General features: G+C 46.1%; 1 protein-coding gene across 1 annotated transcript; it reads right to left on the bottom strand.

The window, feature by feature from the left end:
- Positions 1–798: 798 nt before the first annotated feature.
- On the bottom strand, positions 799–10,056 carry TFAM (transcription factor A, mitochondrial). Its single transcript, XM_075717767.1, has 7 exons — positions 9,989–10,056; positions 9,656–9,792; positions 7,050–7,120; positions 5,275–5,424; positions 3,793–3,888; positions 2,693–2,749; positions 799–1,705 (listed from the first exon to the last, which is right to left on the bottom strand). The coding sequence occupies exons 1-7, from the start codon at positions 10,054–10,056 to the stop codon at positions 1,487–1,489; spliced, it is 798 nt and encodes a 265-aa protein (XP_075573882.1). The 3' UTR covers positions 799–1,486.
- Positions 10,057–10,803: the final 747 nt, after the last annotated feature.

Genomic DNA, 10,803 nt, shown 5'->3' with positions numbered 1-10,803 from the left:
GCCCCTCAGGGGAGGCCCGAGCGGGGTTGGGGTAGGAGCTGTCGTACCCAGGGAAAGGGGAACAAGGCAGGGGCCCGTGCCCGGCCTGTTCTCCCCCCTGCCGCCCGCAGGCCTGGGCGAGGAGGCTGCGCGGTTTGGGTTCAGGCCGCGCTCTCAGGGATGCTCTGGGAACCTCTGGGGCAGTTCCTCTGGGGAAGTAAGTTCCTCTGGGGCAGTTCCTCTGGGGAAGTAAGTTCCTCTGGGGCAGTTCCTCTGGGGCAGTAAGATCCTCTGGGGCAGTTCCTCTGGGGCAGTAAGATCCTCTGGGGCAGTAAGATCCTCTGGGGCAGTAAGATCCTCTGGGGAAGCAAGTTCCTCTGGGGAAGCAAGATCCTCTGGGGAAGCAAGATCCTCTGGGGAAGCAAGATCCTCTGGGGAAGAGCCTCCCCTCCCGCCTGCAAACTGTGTTCTGCAAAGGAAAGCCAGCAGCCCTCAGCTACAGTTGCCATCGGTAAATTTAAAAAAAAAAAAAAACAAAAAAACCCAAAAAACCAAAAAACTAAACTAAAAAAAGGCAAGGGACTCCTCCTTCAGCTTTCCATTTCCCCCTGGGTAAAGAATAAGCTTTGTGGATCACGCAGTTCTTGCAGGCTGGCTAAAATCCACCGCCTGCTGAAAAAACTTGCCTTCCTCCTAAAAACGCAGATGCTCCGAAACACCTATGAGACTTTCATGAAGACACACGTACCCCAGGGGAAAAAAAAAAAAAAAACAAAACAAACAAGCAAGCAGATCTTCAAAATACCAACATTTATTACATCGAAACCCAAAGTTCTAACAGTTCACGCATCCTCTTTTCCTTCCAGGCTGTCCCAAGTGTGACAACGGGAACGCAAAAGTGTCTGCTTGTATCCAAACAAAACCATGTAATGAAAGTCTAAAAAAAAAAAAGGTACGTTTATACAAAACTCGTATGGTCTTTAATTAACGCAACGTAAGTGGTATACACAGATCGATACGTACAAAAAGACAGATGCATAAAATAAAAGTTAGTATTTTACATTTCTTGTGCCTTTTGCTGAAATGTAGAACGTTTCTCTTCACTACCGATATGGAGGGAATAAAACACAGCAGCATTAACTCAGATTTCAGCTCTTATTTACAGAATTTAGATGGTAACATCGTAGAATATTCTTGCTTTCATAAAAAAATATAAAAGCTAGCTGTTATCTACCGTTATTGGAGAGCTCTGCTGCTGTCAGCGAGTATCACTATTCACAGCTTGATTAACCGGTTACTGGTGTACAGTTCAGGCTACACCTACAATGATTATTTCAGTCAGTTCCGAGAGACACTGGATCCTCCCTTACCCCATCACCTTCTCTACTGCTTCAATGGGCCCTTTACGCGTTTTCCAAAATTCAGTGCTAATGCCGACTGCAGCATTAACAGAGCAGGATAAAGACATGACAACCAAATGGCATTAAATATAAAATACTTAATCATTTTATTCTTCTGATTTTTTCAACTTTAATTTTGCCTTGTTTTCATGTGAGGAAGCTTTGGCTGCTTCAGCTTTGTCTGCAGTTTCAGCAGTTTTCTTTTTTGGCCTTTGCCTTCTGGAACGTATCAGGTCTTCACGTCCGAGTTCAACCATTTTTGCTTCCCACGACTTCATTTCATTCTCATACCGAACCTTATCATCTTCAGCAAGCTGCAGGTATGGCTGGAAGAAAATTAGGGATCAACAGTTACGGAAGGGCCTTTGTCAGGATAACCGCCACGTCACGTCCTCCCCTTCGACACAAACGTGACTTACTGTGCAGCGCACATCCCAGGCGTTCGCTTTCGCCTCCAGAAAATTCAAGACACATCAAACTTGCACAAAAATACAAAACCTTAGCATTGAATCATGGTTATGTCAACAGATGGCTGTTCCCGAAGAGGAAGTTTATTCAGCATTACTACTAACAGCTAAGGCTTTTTATTTGAGCACTAGTTTGAGAGAGCTGGCTTATGCAAGGAACAGGAATAGGTATTTCTGCACAACTATTTCCAATGCTTTTTCTACAGAAAAAACGCGAACCTAGCGCGCGTTCTAAGTACACAGTCAAAACAACCTGGAAGAAGGGCATTCAGGAGGAAGGAGAGTAAGGCGCAGAATAGCTGAAAATCTGGAGGTTTAGATGAGGTTTCAGTATAGCACCACTCTGATTTTCACACACCCATCTGCAGGTTCGTATTTCGGTACACTGAGAAAGCTGGCAGAAAACTATCCCCAAGACAACCGCAGTTAATAAATTACTGTGGGCACATCACTTGTAGATTTCTGTTGCTTCTACCTGTCAAAAGTCTTTCCACGAGCAGCAAATTATTATGCTGGCATTTAAAAATATTATTGGAAAAAAAAATCAAATCATTGCAAATTATTCTGCTTTCCTCCCTAGATGCCACTCCACATCCATTTCCAGGCATACAGAACTTCCATCCTATCCTGCGCACTCATTTCATCAACACCATAAAAGAGATGGTCACTACTGGAATAAAAGTAATGACAATCTTTTTCAAGACGCATAAATACGGTCTCAGAGTATTTTCCTCAGTATTGTATTTTGAACAACCGAGTTCAAGATTTTGTACGAGTTTCTTAATTTTGACTCAAGTTTGTCATTTTCCGAGTAGATCAGAGCCTCATCAAAATCCACAGACGTACCTGCTTTTGAGAACTGGACAATTTTCGCCAGGCATCAAATAATTGCTTCAGCTTTGCCTACAGGATATAGAATACGCAATACATTAGGATTATTTTAACAGTAGACTGACCCCAGGGAGTTACAGGTGAATGCCACTAGTGAAAGCCGAGTATAAACCAATGTCAAAAAGCACAAAGTCACACAGGCTTAACACCCCACCCTCTTAACGTAGGTCAATAATAAACGATACGGTTCAACAAGTTGCTGGACATCATCCGAGCCACGTTTACAGACAACGTAAGGACGAAGCAGTTTAAATTACTCAGCCTGCCGCCAAAGCAGGCGGACAGAACAGCTGAGCTGATTTACAGCAACGTGACTACGCCTCACCCCGCACACTGGTTTCATTTAAACCAAGCCCTAACTTAAGCCAAGCCCGCACAAGCATTAACCACGTTCGCAGGAAACTTTGTACCGCTTCAGCAGTATTTTGCCGTGTGAGTGTGTGTGTCAAACCAGGGCTCAGCTGACTGGAGATGCCTGCCCCGTACACAGAAAACCGAGGAACAAACTATTTCCACCACCCTGATTTCCTGACTAAATGCGTAGGGTAAGGAACGTATGAGGCATACAGGGGAGGTCTCCAGCGCTGTAACCCACCAGCGTAACTTCAATCACCCCAAAGCGCAGTTTGGTGCGGAACTCGTGACTTTGCTGAGGAACTCCTGCATGTTCCGTAACATCAGCCGTGCTACAGGAGGTACAATAAGCACTACTACAAAAATGGTAGCAGAGTACCACAACCATTTGAAAAAACAACGTACTTCTACACCAAAATAAAGTAGAATTCTCTCCTTACAGAAGGAACAGATGAAGTCTGTAACACTGAGGTGCAAAAAGTAGTGCAAATATTTGAAGTCTGTATACCCAACACAACAGTTTATATAAGACATGCCACTGGCAGCATAGCCGGATCACCGCAGCCTAAAAAATAAATGAGCTAAGCAAAGCAAAATCCAAATACTGAAGTACCGAAGAGTTTTTTTGAAAATGGCAGAATCTAAAACAGGTTTTCTGAATGCAACAGATCTATTTTAAAGAACAATCTTTCCTGGCTTACCACAGGTGAAATTCCCTCACTTTCTTGAAAGTGTTCTGACACAAAAATGTTAAAGCCGCTACGAGGTCTTTTAGGTTTTCCAAGCACAGTCAATTCCTTTAAAAACAACAAGAAAAGTTATTCAATCTACCAAGCATGCGTTTTTCCAAAGCTAAACTTACCATTTATCTTTATATTTTATACAAAAATCAGACTCAAATTCATTTTTTCGTGTTTCATTCTGTAAACTGGACTGTATGTCAAGATGCTCCCACCACTTGTCAAGACCAATGCTCAACCAAAGAACAGCTAACAACCTGAATTTTTGCAGACAGAAAAAAAGCAAAGTCTTCCAGAAACCAAAGACTGTTACTAAATTCCTCTCAGTAAGGAAGTCATGATGCCAGGTTTTCTATTATCTTCATAGTGCTTCGGTCTCTGGTGTGAAATACTGTGTGCTTGCAGAGAGGAGGGCAGACACCTAACTGTGGGAGGTGAGAAGGTGGAAGAGAACCAGATTTCCAGGGAAACAGAAGTAGGTTTCTGCTATCGCAACGCTTTGCCTACAGGGACGATGGTGAGAGAGGGAAAGCACAGCAAGTTAGGGATGCAATTACACTTGTTGTTTTCTCCAGCCCTAAGACATTCCCACTGCAGCCTGGGTGCTGCAGATTAACATCTGCTTAGGTATTAGGTACGCCAGCTAAATTCCTTGTGGTGCCTTACTCTCAAAAGGGATCAGCAGAATCATTTGGTTTAAAAACTTCCTCTAAGTAGGGGTCTTTCAAACCGAATTAATTACATTTTTGCCAATTAGGGCAACGTCACACCAGCGGTTTAATTCACAGAAACGAACGAGCAGTAAGTAAGCCCTTCAACTGATTTTGCCACTGGACAAACCATAATATTGTACCTTCACACATGGGTCTGTCTCTCGGGATTTATATATAAAGGGAATAGGGAAGATAACCTGCCTGAACAAGTCAATAAAGGACACAGATGCGCCTCTACGCAGCCCTAATTCAACACGTCAGCAGCTACTCAGATAGCAAAGCTGCAGAATCCAAAGGAAGGAAGGAAAAACGGCTGCTTCAAACAGCTACCACCTCGTAGGGGCCACTGCAGTAAGAGATGCAAGGCCTCCGTGAAAAGCGATTTCTGGATGTCTTCCCAACCAAAGAAAGGGCTGCTGGTTCAAATGTCTTTTATTTCTCAGGCAGCTTTAGGAATAGGGAGAAAAAAGCATAGAGAAGCTACCTCTAAGCACAAAGATATGTCTTCAAGCATAGGAAAGCCACTAAAATAACTGCTAACACCACCAGCAACTATCGTAGTCCATGGGGTTTTTTTGGGTTTTGTGTTTGTGGTGTGGTTTGTTTTTTTTTTTTAATCCCGAGAGCCGCTTTTGTATTTCTAAACATGCTTCAGCTCTGCCCTGTGTACTAGACAAATAGACTTCAGGTTCCGTGAGAGAAAAGAAACTTGGAACTTCAAAATACTTACTCTTTTTGCCCTGAACGTCCTTCTTTTTGCCAGTTTTTTTCTCCTTTCTTCTTTCAAAGCCGCAGCCTGGGCTGGAGTTAGCTGTGCTTTATACGTGGCCAACTGCTGTTCGTACCTTTGCCAGTCTGCCTTCCTAGCTTCCTCATAAACCTACAACGCAAACAATCACCAACCTTAAACAAATGCTTTCAGCGAGATAAGCGTGGTGCCTTTAAAATGACCGAAAAAGATAAACGGCCTTTTAACACACTAATTCTGACATGTTCCAATCTCCGTATCGCTGCCAACTTACCCAAAATAACCCCTAAAATCCCCAAAAAACACTCAAAACCCAAACCTACATTTAGGTAGGAAAGATACTTCTACAAAAACCTAAGCTATTGCTGAGAATTTCAGTAGTCTGCATTGTCTGGTACTCCTCTCGTTGAAGCAAGCCCCGTTAATCCCACCCTGCCACCTCCTCCCAGCTTTAGACAGCTGGGAGTTTTCTCAGCTCCATGCACTTGACCATTAAACAACCTAACTCTTCTAACCTACTAATTAAAAAAAAATTACAGGATACCCTGGAACGTAAGATTTTTAAAGTAAAGTAGCAATTTTGGGTGCGTTTGACTAGCGGAACGGATTCAGAAGAACTCAGATTCAAAACCTGGGCTCTTCCCATGAATTGTCTTAATCTGGTAACATCGGACGGATCTTCAGATGCAGCTCAAAGCACTACCAATCTTCCATACAAGAAGGAAAAGCTGAAGCCTGGTTGAAATGATTCAAGTGTGTGCACCCAGTGCAGCGCACAAGCGCTCCCGTCACCAAAGGCGTTCCTCCACCGGCCGACACCAGGTTAGAGAGGCATCACAAAATCACCGCCTTGGTACCAGGGCACTGAGAAGAGCTGAGCCAGGCTACCAAGCATCCAGGTAGACCTGAAAAATCACCACCCTGTCCTCCGTTTCGGACAGACAAATGAAAAGGCCTATTTTATACTAAGGCACGTGGAGCCAGAAATCCAGAAGGGCTGTAAGAGCATTTGAATGCTGTTGAACCAAGATGTTACTTTAGCTAGAAAGCTGCAATTAGTGCCTACCTGGATCTAATCGCTAACTGCAATCAAGGAAGCACAATCGTTACTTTGCTATAAATGGCACTTATATTCACAGCACTGATTAGCAATTCATAGCGCTGGTGTACATTATCCCTTGAAACTGCCACTCTTACAGAAACTTCACTACCTGTGACAAAAAGTTTATTAGACGAAACTTAAAGTCACCTGTAAATTAGGTCTCTGGTTACTATCGAATCTGTAGAAAAACTGAGGTCGGTCCTTTCACCAAAATAACTGAGGTCTCTCCTAGCTTATGCATATGAAAGCAGAACAACTTTACAATACTTACGTTATTATACATGTAATACACACATATAAAACTACCATAAAGAAATTAGATATATGTTCCCAGCCCTACAGCCACACAGAGCGAGATCTGTCTCATTTGTTTCTCGAGCAACAGATTAAAAATACTAAAAATAAGGTCACGCGTAGCAGTGTCAAAGTATCCTCCCCCGAGTACTTCAAAGCTCCCAGTTCTCTTCAGAATTGTTTTTATGTCTGAACCTTTGTACGCAAGTGCTTTTTTATTGTTGTTTAAAAAACCAAAACACCACCACCACCAAAACAAAAAAAACCCAACACAAAAAACCACAGCAGACCCCAAACCAAGTAAAACATCCACTAAGACTCGACAGAGTTCAAAGTACACAGGGCAAAGATACAAACTTACCTGCTTCTGTGATGCCGGTAACTCCTTCCAAGCCCCTGCTATTTTTCTAATCAGCTCTATGTTGCTCATTTCTGTACATTAAAATTAGAAAGCAAGAAAATAAAGATCAGGATTGTATCTTTAGTAAGCTGCTTCAATATTTCCCAAAGCAAGCTGTCTCTATATCTTTTTCCTGTAGAAATGTATCCTCCTCCTTTCATAAAACTACCTACTTGTGGCAGTTAAAGGGAGCTGTAATATCTGCAGGGGGAAGAGTCCCTGCTCTTGGTTCAAACTCAAATGAAACACGCAGTTACAAACTGAAGCACCATTTCAAGACAGACAGCTATTACCACTCCAGAACAGTTTAATTTTTTTTTTTTTTTGAGTTGGATCCTTTTCTATACAATGCAAGATGCTCTGAGGGGGGCCAGGGAAGAAACTGAGCGTAAAATTTCCAGTTTTTTGGCAAAAAGGGTCCGCTGGGTTCTTGAAAGCACGTATTGCGTGACCTTATCCACCTGATTTAGCACATATGCTTGATCTTTATTAAAATAAACTCCTTTATTTACAATATTGTTCAACAGAAGTAAGGTTAAAGTAATTTCCTTCTCCCACAAACAAAATTACAGTGACTTGAATCTGCTTTGGTTTTCAGCTGACTGGCTTTGACTCCAGCCCTTGCACTACGGTCATTTTGTGAAGTTTCCAGCCAGACCTGAATTTTTGAAGAGGGAAGAAAAAAACCCCAAAAAACCCCCCAAAAAACCCAAACACACCCTCCCCCCCCCTCCAAGGGTGGTAGAAAGAAGATACGAGCTTTTCTTGTTTTGAAAAATCCTTTACAGGCTTGCCCTCTGCTTCACACTAAAAGAAAAAAATAGATCTTCCTCTCTCCCACCTCAAATATAAAGTTCAGCCACCTCAACAGCGGAAAAGCAGAACTAAGCTCTTATCAGTAACCTGATTTCCAGAATTGTGGAAAACCAAGCCAGATGGGGAGTTCTTAGTCCAAGTATACCAATCTTAAAACCTTTGAAAAGACGATGCTTTGCCAATGATAAAACAAATTTTCAGGTTATTTTTGATCATTACTTCTATTGGAACGAGAAAGCCCCAAATTCTCAATTTGTGTATAAGATACATTACGTTTATTTGCAGGCTATTTGAATTTTGGAAACACGTGGAAAACACTGGGGTGGCATGTAACTACAATAAGCTCTGCAAGTTCAGTTCTCAACCTTTCCGACTGTTGAACTCTTGAACTTCCGAGCAAAACAGGGTATCAGACGGTTTCCCCTGCTTAAATGTACCTCACGGCTTGCCCAATACGACCACAGTTCTTTAAACATTTCACCATTCATTTCAGCAGTATTTTCAAAATCAGTGCAGCTTTCCATTTTGCTGCTCTCTGACAAGAGTGACTGCATTGCCTATAAATGAAGTTTTTGATGATAATTAAACACAGCCACAGAAAACCATTGTCCCCTAAATACATTTACTTTTTCTCCCGTATACATTGAGGCAATCCAGTACGTGTAGTTTTTAAATTACTGAGCAACAAAATAAAACCACATATAGCTCGTTGTATCAGCAATTATCGAATCATTGAGGTTGGAAAAGCCCTTTCAGATCATGCAGTCCAACCATTAACCCAACACTATCCACCACTAAACCAACTAAACCAACAGCGTACTTCAAATACGTACAGATTTCAAAGTAACCGGAAAACACAAATCGTTGTTAACTCGTCTTACCCAGGTGAGCTCTTTCTTCAAACGCTACTTTAGTTACACACTGATGTTCATTTTTTTGAGCTATTAAGGCTAGAAGACTAAGCGAATTCGTGTACAGGCAGTAAGCGCGGCAAGACTGGATTTAGTTGTGGTGCGCTACGGGGAAAAAAAGGTGGTTTTGGTCTCCTGAAATGAGGGTAATGTACTTTATCTACCTCGTGTACTTCAGTTACCTCAAGAGGGACATGGAGCTGTTGGAGGGGGGCCAGGGGAGGCCACAGAAATGCCCCGAGGGCCGGAGCCCCTCTGCTGCGGGGCCAGGCTGGGGGGGCTGGGGGTGCTCAGCCTGGAGAGGAGGGGGCTGCGGGGAGGCCTGAGTGCGGCCTGGCAGTGCTGAGAGGGGCTGCAGGAAGGGGGGGGGGCAAGCTTTAGCAAGGCCTGTTGTGACAGGACAAGGAGTAATGGATTTAAACTGAAGAAGAAGAGATTTAGACTGGATATAAGGAAGAAATGTTTTACAGTGAGGGCGGTGAGGCACTGGAAGGGGTTGCCCAGAGAGGTGGGAGATGCCCCATCCCTGGGAACATCCCAGGCCAGGTTGGACGGGGCTCTGAGCACCCTGGGCTGGGTAAAGCTGTCCCTGGCACTGCAGGGGCTGGGCTGGGTGATCCCTAAAAGTCCCTTCCAACCCAAACCGTTCCATGATTCCATGGTTCTATGACGTTCAGTCTTACGAAGCGACACTTTGCTCCAGTTTTCTTTTTAAATCCGGAGGGAATTTTGTCCCGGAGGGCAAAACGCGGCACGCCTCTCGGGTGCCGGCTGCTCCACCCGGGCCAAAAGCAAGCCCAGCGCGAGCGCCCTGGCACGCGGTCCCCTCCGGCCCCGTACCTGGGTTTTCCTGCCTGAAGGCAGAATGATGCTCTTTCAGGTAGCGGAAATAGGCCGTCAGAGGCCGCTTCGGGCGCTCGTCCGAGCTGATCCCCCGGGCCAGGCACTTCTCCGCCGAGCCGCCGCCGCCGCAGCCCCTGCGCACAAGGGCAGCGCCCGTCAGCGCCGCGCCGCAGCGCCCCACGGCAGGCCCAGGCCCCGGCGCGGGGGAGGCCCCGGCCCCGGCCCCGGCCCGCCGCGGAGGCGCACCCCCCGCCCGCCGCCGCCGCCGCCGCAGCAGCAGCAGCAGCAGCAGCAGCACCCCCCGGCCCCTCCCGCAGCCCCGTCCCGCACCGGAGGAGCCGCTGCGCGCCGGTGAGCAGGGCCGCGGCCCGGCCCCAGAGCGCCAGCGCCGCCGCCATGTCCGCCCCCGCCGCGCCTGCGCCGCACGGCACCCTGGGAAGCGAAGGGATTGGCTGCCGCGGCGGTGACGCGCTCGAGGGGCGGGGCCGGGGGGAGGCAGAGGCGCGGCGGCTGCGCCCGGCGGGAGCGCGGGGCCCGGTGCGGGGCCCGGGTGCGGGGACCGGGCAGCAGCCGGCGCAGGAACCGAGGAAAAGCCGCTGGGCTGACAGCGCAGGGCCGTCAAGAGCGAGCTGCAAGAGGCGTCCGTGTGCCTGCGGCGGGGCGGCGCCGAGCAGCGGCGGGGATGCGGATTCCCCCGTCACGGTGGAGTCACCCTTCAGCGACAATTTCCACCCCCCCATAAAGCAGCAGATGCTGTGAAAAGCATTAACAGAGGAACCCTGGCTGAGGAGGGCTGGAGATGTTTTACCTCCGTAGGTGAAATCCGGCCGACGCTTTAGGAGGGGGAAAAAAAAAAAAAAAATAAAATAAAGTAACGCGCTCACCTCCACTAGCATTTTAGGCTTTCTGCTTTTGAAATGCTAGAAGCGCAAGTCTCAACGACTTGACTTTCATGCCTGTAAAACAGCACGTTCGCAGGCCAGAGTCATTTTTTGAGTCTATAAATACAGCGTAGGCAGAACGCCTTACTCCTCTGCGTCAGTCTCTGGGTTTTTTGATCATCCTGCTGGCCTCGCTCTGCGATGGAAAATCGTTCTTGCACATATAGCACACGGCAGAAAAATTGCCGGCTGCAGTATGAAGTG

Source organism: Pelecanus crispus, chromosome 10 (genome assembly GCF_030463565.1).
Source record: "Pelecanus crispus isolate bPelCri1 chromosome 10, bPelCri1.pri, whole genome shotgun sequence".
Lineage (NCBI taxonomy): Eukaryota > Metazoa > Chordata > Aves > Pelecaniformes > Pelecanidae > Pelecanus > Pelecanus crispus.
This window is presented reverse-complemented; position numbering and strand designations above follow the sequence as displayed.

Coding starts and splice junctions, on each gene's coding strand:
- TFAM (XM_075717767.1), bottom strand. CDS start 10,056: ATGGCGGCGGCGCTGGCGCTCTGGGGCCGGGCCGCGGCCCTGCTCACC. Junction 9,793..9,988: donor GGCGCGCAGCGGCTCCTCCG/GTGCGGGACGGG, acceptor CCTTGTGCGCAG/GGGCTGCGGCGGCGGCGGCT. Junction 1,706..2,692: donor TGTCCAGTTCTCAAAAGCAG/GTACGTCTGTGG, acceptor ATTTTCTTCCAG/CCATACCTGCAGCTTGCTGA.